This window comes from Vollenhovia emeryi, unplaced genomic scaffold, assembly GCF_000949405.1.
Source record: "Vollenhovia emeryi isolate VEMERY1.0 unplaced genomic scaffold, V.emery_V1.0 DF939144.1, whole genome shotgun sequence".
NCBI classification, from domain to species: Eukaryota; Metazoa; Arthropoda; class Insecta; order Hymenoptera; family Formicidae; genus Vollenhovia; species Vollenhovia emeryi.
This window is the reverse complement of record NW_011967222.1, coordinates 218473-243449: the sequence shown is the minus strand read 5'-3', so window position 1 is coordinate 243449 and position 24977 is coordinate 218473. Positions and strand designations below refer to the sequence as shown.

Here is a 24977-nt window from a genome sequence, read left to right as displayed (position 1 = left end):
TCTTTAAGATTTTGTTGTTTCTCAAATTTTTAAAACTAGTAAAGTTTTGTACTAATTTTTACAAAATTGTACATTTTCATGAAATACTACTTGCAATAATTTCTTGATCTGAGAACATTATAATTTGTGGTACTATTTCATAGATATTTTTACAAAAAAAAATTTAATGTTTCAACGAAGATATAAAAATTTCTACAAATTTCTATTTCAAGTCAATTTTTTGTAGTTATTTATAGAAATTTTTTCCGCTAGGGCAGACTCATCCCTTCCGGCGTTCCACAATCTCATGTCTCAGAATCGTGGGGGAGAACAATTTGTTTTTTAAACACGTTCGAACAGTCCGAAAAGATATCTCGAGTAGAGAGCGGAGAATAGAACTTGCGCAAAAAACGTTCGTTCGACTTTCTTGTGTTGGTTGAGCTATTATTCCCCTTAAATACCCAACGTTAAAAAGATCTATTTGACTTTTCCCACGCGTAATTCGGTACAGGCAACGCGGTGTCTTAACAACGAATCGCGAAGTGGAGCTCAGATTTCGATAACAGCGCGCTTCCAGCAGAGAGAAAGAGTTACGTGGGAAAAATCCCCGTTGTTCCGAACGACACTATACTTTGCACGCCGCGTGCGATCGCGAATGTGTAATAAAACTATATTTACCCGAAACTAATCTACCGGATGTCAATCTTACTTACTCGATATATAGGCACTGAACTAGGGAGATCTGCGCCGTGAAAAATAAATATACTAACAGCTACCTGTGCTACCTATTCAACAGAGGTAGTAGCAATGCAGTTGACACTCTCCTAGCTGTGACCGTCTCGCGTTTCGTACGATGAAAAGTGTCACCGGACATACATATGTATCTCGTAACTAGTTACGACGTTCATATCACATTAATCTCGATAATTTCCGTTGAACGATTCTCGCCACGAGAACGAGGGATCTACGTGTAAAAATGCCGCTGTGCGTAAAAATAGTGCGTAGCTAGTTTGTTGTTTTTTTTCGGGATTTCAGGTGTATTCCGCTTTCGCGGCGTAATATTCATTCGAGAGGAACGACACACAGCTAATATATCTACTTGGACTCACGAAACGCACATCGTCGCTGCGACGATGGCAGGCTAACCGATTACTTGCTAGTCTACTAGTCTTCAATCACGTGGGAAAATTAACTTTGTTTCCAGAGAAGATCTGCCGGAATGGGCCACGGGCTCGCAGGACGAACTCCGCGGGCTTTGTGGAGGACGACATGCGGATTTATAAATCAACGGAAGCACTTGCGCCGCGCGGTCTTTCGCAAGACACACCTTCTCGCGAACTTAAACGCGTGACATTCTTATTTACGGTGCCCCCTTCTTCTCCCCAAGAAATGCTGCGCGTAACGGTATACGTATCGTGACGTACTTGCTCCACCGCTATTTCCTTAACTGTCCTGAGAGAGAAAGAGAGAGATAAACGGGTGTTTCTGCTTCTCTCATCGTGGTAATTAATATTTAAAAATAAAAAGATTCGACCGCGGCAATTAATAATTATCGACTTTTTATAGCTGAAGAATTTTATCGGCGACATTTGACTGCCGCTTTGTGGAAAAGAATAAGTTGCTTGGGTGAGAGCTAAAACAGGTATCTGAGGGATCTCGCTGCTATTTCGGCCGCCTGAGCGGTTCTTGGGCGAACCACGGCGCGCGTCCCCCGAGAATCCGGCGGCGATCATCAGGCGATCGTGTTGTTGTCCAGCTCGGCGAACTCGCGCGTCACCTTGCAGACGTAGTAGAGACGCTCGTAGAGATCCGGGGTGCAGCCGAGGTCACGCAGGTCGTTCAGCCAATAAGAGGACGCGTGTCGGCCCGTGTCGATGTAAGTGATCAGGTAGCCCCTTCCTCCCGCGGACTCCTGCGACACCACCATTTTCGTGTGGTCCACGAAGAAGTTCACTTGCAGGAGTGGTACCGTTAGCTCCATCACGATGGCCTTGTCCGTACGCAGCCACCGTCTCATGCGCGGCACGCAAGCGTTTTTCGACTGCCTCGGCGGCGCGCGGTATTTTTTCAGCTCACCACCTAGACGGCACATCAACGCGGGGTTACGTTAACGTTTTGCTCGTTAGGCCGCGTCGCTGTAATAGCCTGCTACAAATAGTTACGTTACGTTCTCGTTGTGATACTTTCCATTTGGAGGACGAAAGTACACGGAGAGAATTTCCTTTTGTAATTTACCCTGAAAATCGTGCGATTTTAAGTAAAATGTATAGCAAAATTTCAAAAAACTCGTAAAGTTCTTCAAAATTCCATGTTGTCCCACGATTACACGATTTTCAGGATAAACTTTAAGAGAAAATTCTCTCCGTGTATTCGAGCCGTAATCGGGCCATGCGAATGCAAGTCGCGTTTCTTTCGCGCGAAGAAATAAAAGCTTTGCGCACAGTATCGTAACTTTTTTTTAGTGACTTCAGGAACTCGAGAAATAGGTCGGAAACGCTCAAAATGATTTCGGAACGGCCATCGAGTAGAATATTCCTCGGAGAAGATTTTGAAACGTAACCCTGAATTTAAATGCACGTTCCTAAACTCACCAAAAAAAAGTTCGCAACCATTCTGTCCATCACTGTACATAAAAAAAAGATCAGCCTCACCTTCTGTCAAGAAATCGTCCATGTATTCGGTAAAATGACGAAGTAATTCGAGCTTCTTTTGCAACGGCGCCGGAACGTCCCTCTCCCGGTGATATCGCGTCACCTCGTCGTCGGTCGTCATATATTCCACTCTTCTGTATCAATATTGCAAATTTAATAAGAAATTACAATCCTGTGCCGAAACAAGTCGCACTACGGCGCATTACTTTCTGTCGATCTCCCCCCGATATTTACCTTCTATCGTGAGTGTAGCTGATCTTCGTGTTGTCGTTGAAGAGAACGCCAACCGACCTGTCGGAGAGTTGAAAGCCCAGCCCGTACTTGTTCGAGTAATCGATCCACTTGGTGACGAAGAGCGGCACGATGTCCTCTACGGTCGGCGGATTGCACGTGTTATTCCGCTTCATCTCCGGCACGCACGCCTCTAGTGCGCGATGCATTTGCACGCTTTGTGCCACGAGGCCGGTCTTCTTGTGATCCGGGCATAGCACGCTGCTGAGCCGTTGCCGGAATCGCGGCAGTTTGGGTAGTTTCCTGACGAGCCAGCTGGAGACCTTGGATTCCTTCTGCAGGCTCTTCTGCGAGCGATTCAGCACTTGCTGGTGCTGCGACTGCTGTTGCGCCTGCTGAGTCTGAATCGACTGTTGCTGGTAGCGCAGTGACGCGTCGGGATAAACGAGGCTCTGCTGCCATATCTGAAATTTCACGGGTATCGTAAAAACCTGCCGAGCAGATCCGCAAGAAATCATCCGGATGAATCATCGGGTCGCTCACCTGTGCCTTCATTTCCGGATTCCTGGCGACCGTGGACATCGAGGACGGCGACGAGGGTGGCTCAATGATCGACGCCGGTGGCATCTGGTAACAGCAAGTATGGGGTAAAGACGCAGGCACGTATTCCTTGGTGAGATAGGCGTGCTCCTTCACCCTCTCCAAGCTCGGTCGTAGCTCGGGATTGGATTGCAGCAGCCACCTGATCAAGTCCTGGCCGCTTCTACTCGCGATACTGTCGTCGACCTCGCGATAATGATTGTTGCAGATCCTGGCGTAAGTTTCCTTGAGTGTGGCCGTGTCGAAGGGCGGCTGCCCTACCAGCAGGGCGTACAATATGCAGCCCAGCGCCCAAACATCCGCCTCGTAACTGTACGCTTGCTTGTACAGCACTTCCGGAGCAATGTAGTTTGGCGTGCCGCATATCGTCCTGTGGATACAAATCGACTACATGCTGCGTTTTGTTGACGCTGCTGGTCGCTTGTGTTTAGACGAGCGCGTCCGTCAGGCCTAACAATCGTTTTAGAACGCCGGAAAAAGGGTCTCCGGTGTTTGTACGTTTTCCTCGAGTAGAATAGCTAAGGCGTCGTTACGAAACCAAAATAAGTAAAAAGGGATGGTGAGCTCCCATTCACATCCGATCATTTGCATTTTACGCCAGATCATTGTCATGTCTTGCTCTAAATTCTTTTCTTGCTCTCAACTTTTACAAACTCCGTGGTAATTTATAGCTACAAATTAACCAAGTGAAGGTCTTAACGCGAGGGAGAAGCTTGTCTATCGCGCCGCAAACTATGCTGGATCTTACACTCGTCTGCGCTGGCCGTCGGGCCTGGTCGCCAGCCCGAAGTCACCGATCTTGACGATCATCCGGTCCGATAGGAACATGTTGCCCGGCTTCAGGTCCCGGTGAACAACTTTCTGTGAGTGGATGTATGCGACGCCGGTCACCATTTGCTTCATGTAGTAACGTGCTTCCGGTTCCGTGACTTTGCCACGGTACTTCAGCACGTGCATCAAGCTCTGACGGAGAAGAAGAAGAGGACATGGTACTTTTATATCCGGGCAGCTTAGTATACTCGGCGCATTTAGTGACGTGCAAAAAGTCGCCTGGCGGAAGTATTATATGGTTTTTTTTATTTATTTCACACTCCTTATTTATACTTTTACATCGTCTTTGTACGTCGATCTTGCAATCTTCGCGGATGATATAATAAACTGCTATAAACGTTACGAAACCTGCGAAATTTCACAAGGGCAGCTACGTGTTAAAGGAGTTTGTGTAATAACCGCCTACAGCTCCTTTAAAAAGAGGGCAGATAATCGAAAAGAAAGCGTTTCCTGTCAGGAAGATAGTCGTCTCGAGTGCACGGAATGCACGTGCATCTTTTGAAGAGCGGACCGTTTTATGTGTTATTCTGCAGGATACGTGTCGCTTCTCGAAGGAATTGTCTTATCTGCGATCCGGTCAAAATGGCTTCGTTCAGCAGAAAGAGCTGAGGATCAATTCTGTATCTTACGCTGTAGTGAAAATGCTAAAAGTGAACAGCTTTAGCGTCTACCTTCAGCTCTAACCGTCTCCTTAGAAAGAGACCAAGTCGCTCACTTTTAGCATTTTCACTGTACTTCGAGATACAGAATTGACCCCCTGCTTTGCAACTGCTGCAAAATTCGTAAATTTGATTGGAGCACGGTTTTAAATCCTGCCATAATTACGAGCACACGTCAATCAGATTCAAGATGTTTGCAACAGTTGCAAAGCAGCTCTTTCTGCTCAACGCAGCCGTTGTGTTTCGGGAAAGCGCATATCTATATTTTTCTCGCTCCTCGCAATAAACTTGCCAACTTGTGGACGACGTTAAGTCTTTAAAACACAAGCTTTCGGCGAAATGAGATAACTTTACGAGGCTGTTCTGCGCAAACGCGACGAGGAAACGTCACGAAATTTTTCCCGTTAAACATTTACGGGGTATGAAATATTTTTTACGAGTTTTTTTTTAAACTGCGAGTCGCCGGCTTTCAATGCGTCTCTCTTTACGGCGCGTTACTACCGCTTTCGCTGTGGATTAACGTTTACGTTTTTCAGGAATTTCCGACGGAAATTTTTTATCATTTAAGTCATTAATCTAGCAATCCCGTCGTGATCGAGCGGCGGACGGAGACGACATTCGCGTTTGCGAAGACGATTGAGCGGGAGAGCGAGGATAATCAAACGATTAGTGGATGCTTCGTCGCATCCTAACGGTACAAACAGGTCGGCAGATCAACCATGAAGAGTGCAAGTGCCGCTCTCTTTCCGGCGAGATGGAAATACGCGGCCGTTGCCGATCGCGGACCGCTCGTAAACAGATACGATGAATCCTTAATTGTTTCTCGGGTACGGCGTGCAGAATGAGACTTGGGCACGTCGATTTAAGGCGCGCAGGTGCCGCACGAATGGAATAGAGATAGGCTGGAACTTGGAATACGACTTTACCAGGCGGAACGACAAAGAAAAACGCGCAGGATAAAATAAGGGAACAGCCCGAGTCGAGTATTTGATCCCGGAATGGGCCTAAATTATTCTATTCTTCATTTGCACCTCGGAGTCGGTTTGAAACTCCCATTTGAGGCCCGTATGAGTAAAAAAAATTGTGTTTAATCTCATTCTAACCCCCTTTAAGAGACTGTAATAAAATATTCACTCTCTTTGAAACCTCTTGGGCCAAAGAGGATCCACTAAACCTCTGTTGATTATATTCGCATTGACCTCTTTACTGCCGAAAGGGAAATAGCGACTTTTTTCAGGCTTATCCGACGTCAAAAATTCAATACGTTTTCTCCGACACAAAGACCTCATTGCTACCAATTAAAAAATTATACGCGGCTAAACTGAGACCAAAATATTCGACTCGCGAGCGCTCTTTATCGCTGCGCCAGGTATCAATATCTGTCGGCGGTTTAAATAATTTAGGAGACGATGGATGAACATCAAACTTTCCAGCGGTATGGATGCTGATCGTAAACGTGGAAAGGCAGAGTTGCGAAATTCTTGACGCGAATGCGCGGTGCGCGTAGCAGGGAACAATAAACTGGTAAGGCAAGTAGGAGACACACGATACCTTTCGTGGGCAGGCCTCTAGGAGCATGTACACGTTGAGATTGTCCTCGAAGTAGTGATGCATCTGGACGACGTTCACATGATTCAGCTCTTTGTGGATCATGATCTCACGCGCGATCTGCGAATGGCGTAAACGCGCGTTATTCAGCAAAACAAATATAGACGTGCGCGTTTCCCCGCGTCTGAACGAGCGTACGCACCTTCTGCATGTGGATCCTCTGCATCCGATTCTTCGGGATGATCTTGCACGCGTACTGATTCCCGTTACTAACGTCAGTCATCAGGTAGACCCTCGCGAAACCACCCTGAAACATGAGAAATAAATTGTTAATCGAATTTGCGGTAAACACGCGACTCTCGAAACAACGCGATCCACATCGACGTCGTCTCTGGCGACGACCGTGATGTAAGAATACGAGGTGAAACATTCCCGTGGATACGCACTCGCCCAGCTAACGGTGATTCTTTGATCAGTCAGAAATTTGCCCTAACACTAAAAAACACGATCTTGCAACCGCAGCAACAATTTTCTAGGTACGAAACAATACTGAGATATATATAAATGAATAACCAATACTGCAAAATTGTATATGTTTTTGTACTTAATCAATTTAAATAACAGAAATGGAATTTCTATCTGAACTGTTGGCAAATGTTAGGAAGAAAGTCTTTCTGTGGCGTCTATCCATTATAACGTCCGATTGTGGTGCAGAAACAGTTATGTTCCTCACAAAGATTGTTCTAGCTATGGTACAAGAATTTATAATATTTTTATTTAATGTGAATGATTAATATTTAGTCATGAAACCTCAACTTTCCAGAAGAACTGTATTACTAGAACGTTGCTGCTAGAAATTTTGCAGGCTACAAACACTTTTCTAACAGATACAAAATTAACGATAAATTTTTCTTGCGACGCCTAGAAATCTACGTGCGTTAGTATGGTAAGATTTTTTTTGAGTGAACCTTCAAACAGTAAATCATTGAATGCAGCAACGAACGATTTGCCCCAAAAATAGGTTCTTGTCGCATTGGCTCATACGTGCAATGTTTCGCGTTATATTCTTACATCACGGCGACAACGCGATCCATCACTCGCGGAGGAGGACAACAGCCGCGTCCTTCTTCCGAGTCCTAGAAATCTCAAACTAGATCCCAGGAATTTCTCCTTGATCATCATGTCGACGGTGAAAGGTTCTCTCCGCGACCGCTTTCGGTCTTAAAGTAATCTTCTGAAATTATCGTTTATTGCCTGCGCGCAGTAGTCGGCGGAATGGAAGAAAGAAAGTGAAGGGAATTTCTTTTTACGGGGCGCCATTCTTCGTGGCCTTTTGACAATCATGGGAGTCTACCAAACAGCATGGTGCGAATGTGACGCGGATCGCAGACGTACGTATCTCAGCCAAACGTTTTTAATTTCACAACGTATTAGTACGAGATGCAAATCGGTGTACAGGGTGCATTTTACCCTATTTCTCCTTCCCGCTGATCGTGAGATCCGCCTGCAAACAATGCGCCCGCGAGAAAACCGTAAACTCGAAACGGTCCTTGGGAAAATTTAAAATGAAATGAAATTAAAAATTTTTTAAGTAATCTTTCAAATCTAAGAGTTTACTTAAAGAAGTTAAAAGTTTATTTAAGAAATTTTAGAGTAATTCTGGACACTTAAAGTTTTTTTTAAACTCTTAAAGTAAGTTTTAAGTTTACCTTAAATTATAAAAGTTTAAGGTGTCCAAATTTACTTTACATATTTCTTATTTTTGTAAAGTAAAATTTTAAGGTTTTCTAAGGTACATTTTCTCAAGGGGGCTCGATTTTTCAAAATAACTTGTCACGAGAACAAACGAAGAGTGCCGTCCTGCGATCGCGAACGGCACACGTCGCATCATCTCGTCGCGGTGGGAAAGGGTGCTCGATGGGCTCATTGCCAGAATAATTCGCGCGAAAATATCCCGAACGAGTTACGAGACGCGTAACGCGTAAAGCGTCGCGACGATGGCGTCACGCGCTTGGAATCTCGCATTCGTATTCTCGTATTTAACGCCAAACGCGTCGGCCCGATACTCGATCACGTCAGCGATAGCGCGCTCTTGGTGCAAGCTCGGGCAGGACCGGAGATAAAAATGGGGTAGAGAGCTAAACGCGTGGCCTGCATGACGTTTACGGCTTGGGCCATCCGAGCGCCTTTCGTGCCGACGCGACATGACCCAGGCAGGCATTCCTCGTTCCCTCGTCCTTGCCGTATTTCAGCGATAATCCGTCGCGCGTATATATCCGGTGTGCAACGAGCATACGGCACGCCGAGCGTTCGCCCCTCCATACGGTTATGGCGAAGCGGTTAGTTTATCTTTAAATATACCACCGGCGACGACTAAAAATATATCCCCGCACGCGTGCACGCGCTTTGTGCACGCGCGGTTTAAATGGACTGTTGACAAAAACTCCTCGAGCCTTGTCCCCGTTTTGCGTTTCGCTCCTCGGGATCGGAACCGCAACGCACGCATAACGCCCTTTCTACATCTAAGGGTGATCCTGCTTCTGGCTTATCCGAAGCCTCTTCTATATTTAAGGATGATCCTTGTGGTTCATTTAAGGGGTCATTCCACTTTAACGGCCCCAAAACTCGTCTTTAACAATTTTTTTCACAGTAAATACACCATACAATGAAATAAGCCTCTTGGGGATTTTTTCGGGCACTCTTAAATAACACATAAACATTTTTGTCATAATTTGAATAATTTTTTAATTGAGCGTTTTCTACACCGTTCGAATGGCGTGTCAAAAAAGATGCAAGTCCGCTGCGTGGATGATTTTTAAACAGTTTTGAAAAGTACTTTTTAAAACTTTTTTCAAACTGGCACCATTCTATTTTTAAATAAAAATTCTTAATTGATGTTCCGGACATAGCGACACTCATATAGATTAAGAATCTTTTTGATTTTTTGTATCAGGTAAGCCTGAATGATAAAAAGTCATCAACGCAGTTCCATCTTTTTATTTATTATAGATTTATTTCATTGTATGGTGTATTTACTGTGAAAAAAATGGCTAAAGATAAGCATTTTTTTAGGGCCGTTAAAGTGGAATGACCCCTTAAGGGGATGTTGGAGCGATTCTGCACATCTTGCATCTAGAGCCGTTAATTCATGAAAACATTTGTGTAATGCACATATTATTGTACAGATCGAAAGTGTTCCACTATTCGGTCTGTATGCATAAACCGAGAAGCCTAAAAAGAAATTTATTCACTTAAATAAGTTATAGGTTAGGTAACCTACAGTTATTATTTAAGTGAAAAGATTTCTTTTTAGGCTTCTAAACTTAGTTTCAGCGATGCCATGCCGTTCTCTGATTTAGTCCGAATTTAGAAACTATAAGTTTGGAAGCCTAACAAGAAATCTATTCACTGAAATAAGTTATAGGTTAGGTAACCTATAACTTATTTAAGTGAATAGACTTCTTGTGAGGCTTCTAAACTTAGTTTTAGTGATACCATGCTGTTCTCTGATTTAGTCCGAATTTAGAAACTACAAGTTTAGAAGCCTAAGAAGAAATGTATTCACTTTTAAATAAGTTATAGGTTATAGGTTAAGTAACCTATAGTCTATAACTTATTTAAGTGAATAGATTTCTTCTTAGGCTTCTAAACTTAGTTTCAGTTATACCATGCTGTTCTCTGATTTACTCCGAACAGCGGTACACTTTCAATCCGTACGCAAAAGCCATAATTTGTATATTACATAAGTGTTTCCATGGGTGCAAATATTGCAGAATCACTCCATCATCCCCTTAAGGGAGTAGTTTTTAAAACCTGCAATTTTTGTCTACATTACTACCGCGGATAATCTATAAATATAAGTTCATCTTTAGGTGTACAAGGAGCATAGCATGAGCCACAAACAGGATCATCCTTAGCTCAGCGAGAAATGACTCGTCAATCGACGTCGAAACGATGTTGAATCGACATCGTTTCGACGAATCATTTCTCACTGGGTAGATGTAGAAACCCTAGTAGCACAGTGCATTGGCTCAACATTGGCCCAATACAACAAGAGTCTATCCAGACAAACTTGCACAGGTGCATAAGCATATGCATAAAAAATGAGTTGGCCCATATTTCCTTATGCGTGCATTTATGGTCCAATCAGATTCCTTTATGCATACGAATTTATGCGCTATGCGAGGTTGCCTGGATAGACCCTAAATATTGGGCCAATGTTTAACCAATGTTTGGTCAATGCACTGTGCTACTAAAGTCCGTATCAGACTACGGATTGAGATTGGGATTAGATTGAAAATTGACCTATTAGAGTAAAAGTTATTAAACTTGAGATTAGTAAACTTTACTGTGATTGGTCAACTTTCAATCTAATCCCAATCTCAATCCGTAGTCTGACAGGGGCTTAAAGGGAAGGGCATAACGCATCCCGTCGGAATTAGCGCGGCACGGCAAGCGCGCGGGGTGGAAAACCATTCCCGATCATTCTTCTCTCTGTGGAGTAATCGAGTCTTCCCTTGCTTTCCGCGATTCTCTTTGCAACGCCGAGGAGCCGTGCCGTCCCGACTGAGAGACACGCGCGATCTTCCCCCTCGAGCCTTCAGTTAGATATTCAGGACGTCGCGCGAAATGAAACAATTAATCGGCGATGTGATTCAACGGAGAGGGGGTCGATTAATATGCGTATGTCATTTTCTCGATACGCCGGGGGATGAGCGGCACATCGCTTCACGCGAAGGACAGCGATCCGTTAACTTCGCTTGATTTCCCCGGCGGTCAGCTTGTCAAGAGCCTCGGCATCGCGTCGCATCTCGCGCGCTCGCTTAGCGTGTCTCGCTGGCCGTCTCGGGGACGCCGAAACGAGCCCTCGGGCCCTCCTCGAACGCTCGCCGACGTGCCGCGAGGTCCGTGAGCACCAGTGAGCACGACGGAGAAAACGAGCGAGCGCCGCGCCGACCGGTTTTCGCGCGGCGTGCATTGCAGTGCGTCATCGATTCGATTCCAGAGAAATAATCCCATTCACGCGCCATTCACTCCTCGCAATCGTGGCGTAATGGCATGCGCTCGCGCGATTTCAAACGCGCGCACAAACCTCCTCGCCGTCCGTCGCCGAGTTTCCCGTCCGAGCGCGCGGCGAGAGGGGGGGGGGGCGCGGGGGAGATCGAGCACTTCTCGACGATAAATGCTCTCGCGACTATGCGAATCGCTTTGTTCGCGCGGACAGTCGATTTCTCGCCGCACGAAAGTCGCACAGAAAAATCAGGACTTTCCTCACCAATTGGGACGCGCGCGAACAAACGGGAGAATGAATTGATTTATCTAGGACGAGTAACGCCGCATTAGTCTCGTAAACGGCGCGTCTAAATTTGGGAAAGCGCACGCACCAGCTGCGTTCCTTCCTTCCTTCCCTCCCCCCCCTCTCCAAGTGTTTTTAACGAGACCCTGACCTTTCGTTAATCTTTCTGGCTTATCAGCCGTAGCGGTGACGGGCGTCTCCTGCTTCGACGATCGATGAGCTTCATTCTTCCACGCCGAGAATATGCGCGGCGTCAGTCACCCTTGGTGAACATTTTTTATCCTTTTTATGTCAGTTTCAGAATTTTTCAGATTTTTTCAATAATTTGCAGATTTTTTAAATAGAAATTTGTACATTTTTCAGAAGTGCCAAGAAAGCTTGTATCTTTTCCAGGGTTTTTCAATATGTATGGTTTCTGAAATATTCTGAGATTTCCAAGATTTTTCAGTCTATAATTTTAGACGTAGTCTTATAAAAATTGGAAAAGATTTTTAAGAGTTTCTCAGAAATTATACACGGAGAGAATTTTTCTTAAAATTTACCCCGGAAATTATGTAACCGTGGGACAACATGGCATTTCGACATTTTACTAGAAAGAGAGAGAGAAAGAGAGAGAAATTATAATACTTATAATTAGTATACATTTTACTAGTAGAATGTATGGTAAAATTTCAAAAAGCTGTCATAAAGGTCTTCAAAATGCCATGTTGTCCCACGATTACATAATTTTCAGGGCGAATTTTAAGAGAAAATTCTTTCAGTGTAGAACGAGCAATCTTAGAAATGGAATATTTCAGAATATTCACATATGTTAAAAAAATTCTAAGAAAAGAAGTGGACTTCTCAGTATTTCTGAAAAGTGTAGCAATTTGTATAAAAATTCTGAGAAAATTTTCACCAGGGACACCCGGCAACGTAATCGTTCTCGTCGCAAGGCGATTGCTAGGGTGCGTGCTGTTCTATTTGATAGTCTCAAATGTTTCCTCGACGAATTGGTAGTCTAGAAAGGAAGGGACGGGGGCGGGGTTAATTTCTTTTGGATTAAGCAATCGCGCGTGAACCGCCTCGACGAGTTTTCAGCTCGCATTGCTCGAACAGCACTAATTCGATGTGGCAATTCGCGACGATAACAGCCCCCTTAACCCCAGTTAGAGTCAAGTAACACCAAACGCTTTGGAAGTTACGTCATTTTAATCATGAAAGACGTAAGAGTCAATTCAAGAACCGCGCATGATACTTCCCTTCTACTGCTTCGCGTAACGAGGGCGAGTTTCTGAAACGAGCTTGTCTTTAGTTTCTCGTAGCTAATGCAGATCGTGATGTAGATAATTCATCAAGAATAATTGAAATTCGATTTTGGTATATATGTAGTTATATATTCAATTTTGTATTTAGATTATGATAAATAGTTCAGAGGGAGACAAAAAAAATGTTAAATGAAATATAGAAGACATATGCAAAATGTATAAATGTATAAATGTATAAATGGCTCGATATGTGCACACATATGAGAAGGCTTAGTGTACACGTGCATTGCATCCCGTGTCCGTGAATAATAGAATGAGAAACTGAGATTAATAAATGACAATTACCAGTGAGTAAGCGAGATTTGAGATTTATTTAAGAAGAAAATACTAGGACGAGAGAGAACGATTGTGCATAAATCCATTTAAAGATGTTTATTTTTGAGACCTTTCAAAACATTTTTACCGAAGAACACGTAAATAGGGCGTGGGCGTGGTTTTGGGAAGTTCATACCGCATCAACAACGCTAAAGCATATCGATCAAACGAGATTTGGCCACAGTAATGTAATCGCTCGTAAAAATATTAATAAATCAAATCATTTTTGTTGCGTAGTGAGAACAGACAGGTAAAGATAGCAAAGTTGTGCAGTTATCGGGTAAGGTGAGTGTTTGAATAAAATATGTATCTTTGCACGAAACAAAGTGGATCACTCGGATTATCGATTAAATAGCAAACTTGTAGAATGTGAGGGAGGGAAAAGGGATATATAAAATGGCGAACCTTTCGGCACGGGTCTTTGAAAATGCACGTGAATAGAGCGGGAGAAAACTGAACGGAGAAAAACCGTTTTGCACCACCTGCGAGGTCTCGATGCTTTGTGAGAACTACTCATTGTTCAGATGTATGTAAGCAAAGAAATCTACCTGCGACCCACAGAGGCACACGTGAACGATGGGGTCTGTGGATTCTATAAATTCTCTCGCTAAATCGGGAACCCTGAGGAAGCTCTCTCTCGTCGGGGTTGCTCCGTATTGACCGTCGTAAATTTCAAAAGCCAAAGGTCGGGAAAATAAAGCGCGAGGAGGTAGTCTTGGATCACAGCTGATCCCTCGGGTTTCGTCACCTTTTTCGTTCGCTACGCGAAATTCAGACAGCTCGTATAAACAGCCGTTTCGTGTATTTATACGTAGGCCGAGAGCAAAATGAAGGCTGTGAAAAGAGAAATATCGTTGGTCGTAATACAATGGGATTATCTTACAAGTAAATTCATATCAGTTGGCGTGGCAATTCTTTATGATCACTTGAAAAAATTAAAGCAACACTTCAAGTGCACTCTCGTAGAATTGTAGAAGAGTGAGATAGCCCATGTTTCTCTCTCACTCGCAGGAATTTGACGAAACTCCCTTATGGCCAGTCTCTGATTATAGGGTCTCTAGGTTTCACCAACGTCGTTTAACTTTAAGCGTGGTCTAATTCGTTCCTTGTCTCTTTCCAACTGTTACTTTAGAAAGAGACAAACGTGAATTAAACTAAGATTAAAGTTAAGCGACGCTTGGTGAAACCAGGCCTTAGGCGGGCGTCTCAAAATTGATTTAGTTTAGCGGGGAAGATTATCAAACGTGCCCCGCTGTTTTGGGAGACTCGCGTGTCTTCCTGGAAACACTCTGTTTATGTCTTTTACCAGTGGTTAACGCGCGCAGTGAGATATCACGGCCTGCTTAATTGCCAGCCAGATATTTGTATCAGCTGCCGGCGTTTCGCAACATGCTCGGACGTATTTTTTCTCTCGGGGATGATTACTCGCAAATGACACGCCCTGTTTAAAAGGCCAACGCTTTATCGGCCGCTTCTTTTTCTCCCTCTACGTGCATCGCGTAAAGTAACTTAGATTGGAGAGGAATACGATTTCGCCAATGTCTGCCACTTCGGTGCCGAGCTGTTGAAACAAGCGATTTGCATCACGATGACGCCTCTCTTACGTCCTCGCGAGTGGAATTAGCCGCGTACTTAAGCTGCGCAATTAAGTGCAACAGATGCAGCGGGATATAAATAAAGGGTAGCAAATGCACGCGAGCTCGGTTTATCGATAGACATTTTTATCGCAAAGGATAGTCCATGCGTAGATATGTACGTGTGTATACATGTATATATATATTTTTTGCACTTTTACACTCAACTAATAATTTTGATGTAATATCGCATGATAAGACATATCGCGGCTGATTAATCTTTACCGTGGGAGCGAAAGTTTAAGATGACTTTTACGACTGACTTATTTCCGGTCAACGGTGAAAATTACTGTTTTTGCCGTTCGATCCTGGAATATATGGCGGCCGATGATGAAACCACGTGGATAATCGTGTGTTGTACTTTGTGCCAGCGGACGATCTCGCGAGGCTAAAAAAAAACCCGAGACGATCCAGAATGAGAAAGGTCGAGGAAAGGAGAGAAAGAGACGAGAGAGGAAGAGGCCCATCCGTTGAGCTCATCCTCGCGGTTGCACCGACACGCAAGCACGAGCCAATCGGTGAAAGGCACACGAGATGTCATTGACTTGTGTGCATGTGCGCGAAGGGCGCGAGCTGCGTGCCTATTAGACGGAACACGCGTAATGCGTGTGATTTGGAAGCCAAACGCGTAGATAAGCGACGGTGCCCCGGCGGCGCACTGCAATTCGTCACGACGCCCTGCACTGTGGAAAAAACTGTAGCTTCGCGCGCCCCTTCTGTCGCATTCTTCACGGTTCAAGGATTTCGCAAGGCGAATAGAATCGTCACTCGTTATTTCTCACGATCCGCACCGCTGTGGAACGATCGTCTCCGCGACAGAAGTGAGTAAGCTACGCCGCGACTGTCGGCCGACTCTTATCGCCGGAATAGAAGGCCATTCATCATTCGGACCGCGTGATATCCCAGATTGAAAATTGCTTCTCTCTCGTACAAGATATTCGGACGGAGCTTGGTATCTCGACTTTGTTCACCGCAGATGTAGATACAAGATGCACTGAATTATTTCTCAGATGTGTATCTATATCTGTATTGGTATTTTAAAAAAAGAAAACACCAAGCTCCGATTGCCGTTTGTATCTGTACACGGAAAAAAAATGCTGTTGAATTAAGCAAAATGAAGTTGCTTGAGTTAAACGTTAACGTCACGGGCTGCCACAAACATAAATAATTCACTCAATTGTATTTGCTATGGATTTTAATTTTAAGCATTGAACCAAATATCCAGGTTATTAAGACAACAATCTGATATTTTTCATTTATTAATACTGATGTTGTTTCAACGATTTTATTTCAATTACACTGGTCTAGTTGATACAACATCATTTTTTCCCCGTGTATCTTTCCCTCCGGAAAAGCAATTCAGTGCATCTTGTATCGCCAACGTCGCTTAACTTTAATTATTAGCTTAATTTACCTCTTGTCTGTTTCCAACTGTTTCCTCAGACAGAGACGAACAATGAATTTAAAAAAAAAGATACCAAGCTCCGTATTTCGAGGACCGAAAATCCGCACCTTCCGCTATTTTGCTCCAGAGAGCTGTTAAGTATCGGGGTTGTAAGAGATCTTCCCAACATGATGTCCGTTGCTATCGCGCGCCTAGAATCAAAACCGGACGCGTAAGTTCTTGATCGCTCGCGGGCTAACATTGTTCATGGGAAACGAGAGACAAATCGCGGATGAGCCTACGACGAGCGTACGGGAGAGAAGGAGCAGACAGGCCTCTGTATAGTCTGCAGCGTAAGTGTAGATAAGCTCCCGCGTTAGCTCTTCGTCTTTAACTGCAGGACGAAGAAAGGCGGTAACCGGTCGTGAATGATCGAGGCAACGACGTTACACAGTGAAAAAACGTTCGCACCTTCGACACGTACGAAAGAAATCGCGTACAACTCGCTCGTCCACGTAAACGCCTATCCGATGTATTCGATCAACGCAGCTAATGGGCCATTACTAGCGCTTCAATGTTGACGATAGTACCGTTTATAACCGTTACATCTCGTCTATTTGTGACTTATCGCAAACACGTAGTTATAGCGTTTATACGCTAATAAATTCTCTCTTAATTCTTCATAAAAAATGAGGAGATGAAAAATATTAACATAAAGATTGTGTACATATATAAATCGTGACTAACATACTCTATAAGCACAGAATATTCCTAGAAAATTATATGAATATTATTTAAAATTAAAATAATTATAACGTTCCGAGAATTAGAATAATATTATGTAATATTTTTTAATATCATAGAAATGTTCTGTTGACGTTATATGTCCACTTCACCTAACGTCTTTGAAATATTATTTTAATATCAGTGAAATATCCCAGACAGCACGTGAGATTTATGAAAAATTTACAAAATATTTAAAAGATTTATCTCGATAGTTTATAAATATTGTATATTATAAATATTTTTATAGTCCTGTTGTTAGATTCAATAAATCACAAAGATTCATCATAAATATTAAAAAAAAACCTTTAAAACATTTCAACTGGCATGTAACCATCTACTAATATTCCAGAAATATTATTTAATATTATATAATGTTACTAGAACGTTATATTTAATATTTAATAATATTCTAGGAATATTCTTTTTTTTTAAATAATATTATGCGACGGAGTAATTATAGGGTAGCAGAATATCGTTGATGAAACTTTATCTGGAGCTACTTATATGGTTTTCGCGGCGATTGCACAGATCGAGAACTACCTGCGCCTCCGCGCAACTTAAAGTGCAAACGTAGAAACCGGCAACCGGTTGCGAATAATCGAGATAGCGCCGAAGCGGGGCCCCCGATGGAATACGGAAATATCAGAGGTGAGTTTTGATAAAGTATCGGCCGCGGTGCGCATAACGGAAAGCCCGATTTCTAACACAAGATACGACGCGCGCGGGGTAACGCCCGAACGACCGGGTGCGAATAATCGGGATGACGAAACGACGACCGGTTTTCTCGAGAGCAAGAGGATACACACACGGTTTGAGACTGCATCCTCTGAAATTATCCGCCGGCGGTGGAGGACTCGCGGCTCGCGGGCCGCTAGCCTTTCATGGATCGCGATCGATCTCGTCGCGTGGACGTGAAATATTTCTTCTCGTCGATCGATAACGGCCGACTTGTTTTCGGGGCTACAATTTAACATCATTGAGTGACATCTGCGGAAGTGGACCTCGACGTTGTCGGGGCCGGGTAGGATGCCAAGTCGTGGGATGCCAAGTATTCTTCATACAAATCGTGTCGAGATCGGTAACGCGACCGGTCCGTTTGAGCTGTAATTCGAGATCACCCAAACGCGCGCGCGGCAGGGCCCCGAAATGACATCGGTGCCGCACAAGACGTAGCCCTCTTGTGGACCGATCGATCGTCGCATAGTATTCCCCGTACATATCCTTCGCGAGTGTGTACGAGCTAACGATCCGTTTGATTTGTGGCGCAGGATCATTTCGCATCTCGCGGCATAATCTTCCAACGGCGGAGGGACACGTCGCCATTGTATGTAACTAGTATGCCCACTCTCTGTCGGCCCTTTGATCTTTTCGGTCTCGATCACGTGGTATATTCCGCCATTATTTTGGTGTGAAATCCTTTCACGCTGTCACACTACCACATATACAACATCCGTCCCATTGGCCACACCAAAATAATGGCGGATGCGCGGAAAGGATCGGCGCAAAAGTTATACTAGTTGTACTGGTAGGTCCACTTCGTCATTTGCTTCGTTTTGCGTCGATCCCTTCTGCGCATCCGACATTGTTCTGGGCAGACCAACGAGAGAAAAGTTGTATGTGGATAGTGTGGCTTCGGCGAGCACGTGTACACACATCCTGGCCCGAGTGCATGGCGGAATACCACGTGATCGGGACCGAAAAGATCAAAGGGGCCGACAGAGAGTGGACCTTACTAGTTATACTATGACGTCACTGTGAGATTCGTGTCACCGAGGCAATTTCTCTCTTCGTCATCGAAGGCCCTTCCCCGCGAATTGGCCGCATCGATCGCGAGTCGCGGGAACGCGATATTCCTGCACGAACGACGAACCGATAGCGGGTCGGATCCGCATCGGTGCGCCGAAGCCGATAGGCTCGCCGTTTTCCGCGTCCGCGTAAAACGAAGTACCGTGAAGATCGGGAAGCCACGATTAACGGAGATTGGACGAGATCGTGCCGAGTACGGGTGAAGTTCGGAGCAACGAGATCGATGTAACGAGACCGCCTCGGGGTGTGTCCCGGGTGTGTGTTGGCCCAATGGAGTTTACTCGGTGTAATGATAATCAGATAAGTTGGACTTCCTGCTTCGGGCGATGCCAAGTGTGTACGTACGGGACGTGTATACATATATCTGACAATGCGACGACATCTTTTTCGATTAGAGCTGCGAATAAAAACGCATCTTGTCTGCTCTGTAATTTTATTCGTCTCTTTATCATGCTTCCTAATTCTTCCGGCTGTTTTGATAGGAATAACGCTTTATAATTAATACGAGTTGGAAAGAATTGTAGAGACAAGCCCGAGCAACGTTTAATAAATGTTTAAAATTTAATACGTATTTATAATCATTAATGGCTATTTAAAACCAATTAATAAACATTATAAAAAGTTTTATAAAATCTTTTTTAGTACGATACGATAAAGAACTTTAATCATAATGAACAGCAATTTCTTCAGTGTTAACGTACGAAATCGAATCAGCCATTGAAGATTGACTGAAACAAGCCAAGAGTTACCTACGTCGCGCATTTCTTAATTTCTTAATCATTTCTTTGTGATAATTTCCTAGTAAATCTCTGTATTATTTTCATAAGTAGTAAAATAATAATAAATTTATGTCATTATTCAAAATAGTTGTGGGGGAAAATTTATATAACGTATATAAATTTATAAATAAGGTTGTGTGTATTCAAGGTTGTGTTGATTTTTTTATAAATTTGTCATTCAAAATAGTTCTATGGGAAGGGTTTACATAAATATGTATATAAATTTATCAAGGTAAGCAAAAATAAATTGACAAAGGCGAACAAAAATATAATAAGTTTATAAATTTGTATACGTCTTATATTAATTTTTGTTAAACGGAAATTAAATCTAAATAATGTCTTCTTTAATAAACGTATTTTTTATACTTTATGAAAACTATCGGCTGAACGTTCTTTTGACATTTATTAAACGTAAATAATGTGCTCGGGAGGTGTTAAAAAAACAATATAGACAACACGTCTCATAAGTTGAAATAAAATGAGATGTTATAATAAATATTCGCTGACGTTATATAATCGCATTAAGAGGTAAAGTAAACCGCCTTATGAATAAGAAATGAATTCACTGGATGATAAATTTCGGTTGTCAGCGATCCTAGAGGTCACACGCAATACTGACATAGCAAAAAGGTTTCCTGTACACGCTCCTGCGATTTATCAAGAATCACTACGAAGTATGTTCACTCTGAGAAAAATCGTTGAGTTCACTTGTCAAAATTGGATTAACAGAAAAACTAAATTAATTACGGACTCTGATGTTCTGTTATACTGGATGGATATGTAATATACTATTGCATGTTGAAGCGTCGTTAACGGAAGATGTGTTAGATTAATGTATCGTACTCTGTAACTGGCCATTTATAACTGTTGCAATTATCGCTAACAGTCTCCATGTTAACAATTTCCGATGGCTACAATTAGAATCGTTAGCTAGTGTTCGTCATTCGTTGTCGACGATTCGAAAACGACATGCGGTGACGCATCGTATATTTTCAGATTCGGAAGAGACGCGTTTTCGTCGCATTGTGTTCCCGCCAACTAAAATAAAGTGTCCTGCGATTAGAAATTACTCGACCTTCACGAAGTCGTTGATCTTCGGCTACCGTCGATGTATTATGCATGATGCAGAGTCAATGACTCTGACCGGACGCATCTCCGTCTTCGGGAGAAGAGGAATCGGTTGTCGCCGATAGAACCGGCGAGACTTTAAATGTCTCGTTTTTATGCCGTCCACGTACGAACTGTGCTACGTATTACATGCGGTCCTCAAACCGTCGCCGCGTTGTTTCGTGAGCGAGTTTCACGGTTGCATCACGATGCGTCACAAAAAGAAGAGAGGAAGAGAGCGAGAGAGCGAGAGAGAGAGAGAGAGAGAGAGAGAGAGAGAGAGAGAGAGACATGGGGAGCGAGAAACACCCTCTCTGAAAAGTTTACAATTCGAGATATCGCGTGGAATTTGCGTCTCGCCGGCAAAAACGTTTTATCTCGAGGCAAACACGAGACGCGTCCGAGGTGGTCCAGTATCCCGTCTGCGCAGAATAATCTCGGGCGGAAGCGGCCAACTCCGAATGTATTATACTTTCGGCCCCTTGTTTTCGGAGAGATTATACAATCTAATCTGGGTCCATGAAGACTAGAGACCAGGACGCTCAACTGATATGGACGGATGCGTCAGATTCTCAGCCCAACAGCATAGTATAATCACAGTATTGTATAACCAGTAGGTCCACTCTCTGTCGGCCCCTGTGATTTTTGTGGTCCCGATCACGTGGTATTCCGCCATGCCTTCGGTCCAAATCCAGCAGCGTATGTGTGTGTACTCGTTAAACTAACACTACCACACATATAACTTTCTCTCATTGGTTTGGTGGTTGACTGGGCCAACAAAATGTTGGATGTACAGAAGGGATCGACGCAAAACGGAACAAATCGCGGAGTGGACCTACTAGTTATACTATGGCTATACCGTCATTTGTTTGATTTTGCGTCGATCCCTTTTACACACTCAGCATTGGCGGATTTTGGCCAAACCAATGAGAGAAAAGTTGTATGTGCGGTAGTGTAACTTTGATAAGTACGTACACACATACACGCGCGCCGTTGGATTTGGGCCAAAAACATGGCGGGATATCATGTGATCGGGAAAATCAATGGGCCGACAGAGGATGGACCTACCAGTTACACTATGCCCAAAAGTGTTTGTCGAAGCTGGGACGAAATCCTAATCCGAGATGTTGCTTCAGTTGCACGTAGCAAGTAGTTTTCACGTACACGGTGTGGGTGATGCTAGTAGACTCGGGGTAAGCGGGTGTACCCGTTTATTCCCTTCCGACTATCCGATTATCAACGGTTTGTCGATCGCCAGCGCCTTTGAACTGCCAAATAAACCAGGTTTTGGTCCTATTCTCGAGAGCATAAGTCGAGTCTCCTGGTCTCTGGTCTTCACGTTTAGGACAATCCAGATAGAGAAAGAGGCGGGGGGGGGGGGAGAAGGAGAGAACCTCTTTGTTGGATCATCAATTTTCTCCGAAGTCGTCGGCGTCGCCGGTGCTTCTCCGACAGAAAATTCCCGGTATAGCGAAAACGTAGCGCCGTGTGACTCACCGCCCACGCTCCGTGTAATGAAAAATTCTAATCCCGCGAGTCGCGACCCCGGGTGAGTTTTCCCCGGTCGAATCCACCCGGGCACCGGAATCGCGGACTCATCCTCGCATTAACTCGGTCATGCATTATTTACTCCAGGAAGTTATTCGCGCCCGAGTTGATTGTGCGAAAATTAAATCGCTCGGGTGAATTCCTACCTCTACGTGCGATCGCGCGGCCGGCGCGAGCGATTTAATCCCGCGGATTTTGCATAACCGCATGATTTATATCGTCATTATGGGGAACGCGCCGTGAAGAACGCGTGCGATTTCGCGCGGTGGAACATTAGAATATAATAGCGGGGCGGCGAATTATCGAGCGAAAAAATGCACGAATAATCGCTGCCGGGTAATCGCGTCCGCATCTTGTATCTCCGATCGATCCGACGCGACACGATGATCGGCTTCTCCTTCCCTTCACACGCTCGTCTCTCTCTCTCTCTCCGGTGCGGTAATCAGTCGCGGCAGACGTCGCTTTACGCCAACAGAATAAGGTCCCAATTTCACCCACGTGGCCTAACTTTAAGCTCGGCTTAATTCACTCTCTGTCACTTTCCAGCTGTTACTTTTGAAAGAGATATGAATTAAATTAAAGACGACGACGTGTCCACGATGCTAGAAGTCCAAGGTCTGGTCCAAGTTTCTAGATCCGAGAAATGTGTAGCCAATCAACTAATAGCTTTATGAAATAGGCTAGATGATTCGGCCTTTAGGGGTGTCCCCTTGTAAGATTAAAGTTAAGCGACGGTTGGTGAAACCGGGACCCAGTAATCGCGCTTACCGATTCACTGTCGTTCGACAGGTTTTAAAGGGCATCGTAAACGGCGCGTGCTGATTACACAAAACGGTATCAGAGGGGGCGGGGAAGGTCAGCAGCTCTAAACGAGCCGTAACCCCGCGGTTCCCACGTATACGTACTCGTCGCGCGGGATGGCATTCCTCGGCGCGAAAAACGGGACCTCGACAATGCGATCGCGGCTGATCGGCGCGCGAACGCGAGCCAACGACAGGTGCGCCCGCTCATGCCTCACCTCACGCCGAGAGTCGACCGGGAAGGGGAATTTATAAATACTCGTTACTTAAATCCCCGCAATTTGTCAGCTGTAAACGATGCCGATTAAATGATCCGCGCGCGCGCGGAGGGAAAGAAAAGAACGGCACCTACCTTTCCCAGAAACTGTCCCTTGTAGTAGGCGTTCCCCTGCACGGGGTCGACGACGTAGTCGCTCTCCTGCTCGGTGGAGTTGTTCCAGGAAGAGGACGTGGAGGGGCCCGGTTTCGCGGCGCCGGTCGTCCTCGAAGCCGACAGTGAAATCGGTACGTTGCCGAAGCGGCCGCCGTTCGAGGTGACATTGCCGCTCGTGGTGGTGGTGGCGGCGGTGGTGGTGGCGGCGACGTTGCTGGCCGACGTGGAGGCGTCCTGAGCCGGGTTGTTGTCGCCCCTCGAAGTCGACGGCTGCGCCGAGGAGGTTGCCGTCCGCGTGTCCTCCTCGTTCCGGAACATCGCCGCCGCGCTGCCGCCGCTCACGCCGACGTCCTTGAGAACGATGTCCGTGGGGACGGCGGGATAGACGATCTGTCGCGAGGACAGCTCGATCTCCGAGGGCAGCGACGTGCCGTGCCTGCGGCTCCGCCGACGCACCAGGCTCTGCAGGGAAGCGGAGCCCTTGGAGAAGCCTGGACGCGGCCGGCCGTCCGGCACCGACCTGGTGCTGCCGGTCCCGGCCGAGTCGACCCTCCGCTTCGTGCACTCCGGCTCCGAGACGGTGCGGATGGTCTCGTCGAACTCCTCGCGGTATCTCGCGACGCGGCAGGTCGCCGCCGCCACCTCGGCGGAGCGCAGCTCGACCCCGCACACCATCTCCGACAGCAAACCGCGCTCGCTCGCGGCCGCGTCGCGCGGCATTGCGGCCTGCGCGTCGATCACGCTCGGCGGTAACATCTCGGCGACGATCGGGGCCTTACGGAGTCGCTGCGTGAGCTTCGTTCCGCCCGGAGAGCTCGCCCTGGAATCGCCTCGCGCTCGTCATCGACTTGACGAGCAGGCGCCGACGACTGTCGCGGTCCGAAGGCCTCGCGGAAGGGATTTCATCTCCGAGCGCATTCGGCCTCGTCGCGGCCGGCGCGCCGACGGAGCGTCGATTCGCAGCTTCTTCTCGCAGCCAGGGACACGCTCGGTGCCGTCATATCTAGATCGACGGGGCGACACGGACGACCGGGAAGCGCCTCCAACTTTCTTCGGACGTCATTGACGTCACGACGCCGACGCGTCGACACGCGTACCCAGATAGCCGTAGGAGGACGACTGTGAAACTCGCGGGAATGGATATCCGACGTTCAAATGGACCTTCGCCCGTCCAAGTGTCCCGCGAGACGGAGAGTAAACCGCGGTGCCGGTGGGTTCTCTCACTCTCGTCGCTTCCGCTGAGCCCACCTGGTCATCAAGGTTGACACGTCACGTTTGTTTTTCGGAGCGAGGCGGGCCGTCCTACCCCCGGCGGGCGCCGCGACGCACGTGCACCTCCGTGG

General features: G+C 45.5%; 1 protein-coding gene across 1 annotated transcript; it reads right to left on the bottom strand.

Moving 5' to 3' along the window:
- Positions 1-197: 197 nt before the first annotated feature.
- LOC105566607 (serine/threonine-protein kinase PLK1-like) lies at positions 198-24390 on the bottom strand. Its single transcript, XM_012020751.1, has 8 exons — positions 23614-24390; positions 6702-6806; positions 6503-6619; positions 4210-4424; positions 3405-3831; positions 2865-3277; positions 2631-2764; positions 198-2058 (listed from the first exon to the last, which is right to left on the bottom strand). Exons 1-8 carry the CDS (start codon positions 24388-24390, stop codon positions 1712-1714), a joined length of 2535 nt encoding a protein of 844 aa, XP_011876141.1. The 3' UTR covers positions 198-1711.
- Positions 24391-24977: the final 587 nt, after the last annotated feature.

Bases quoted from the DNA above. Each gene is read 5' to 3' on its own strand.
- LOC105566607 (XM_012020751.1), bottom strand. From the start codon at position 24,390: ATGTTACCGCCGAGCGTGATCGACGCGCAGGCCGCAATGCCGCGCGAC. The intron at 6,807-23,613 runs GTAGGTGCCGTT...CTCATGTTTCAG, and splicing joins AGGGACAGTTTCTGGGAAAG to GGTGGTTTCGCGAGGGTCTA. The intron at 2,765-2,864 runs GTAAATATCGGG...ATATTGATACAG, and splicing joins AGCTACACTCACGATAGAAG to AAGAGTGGAATATATGACGA.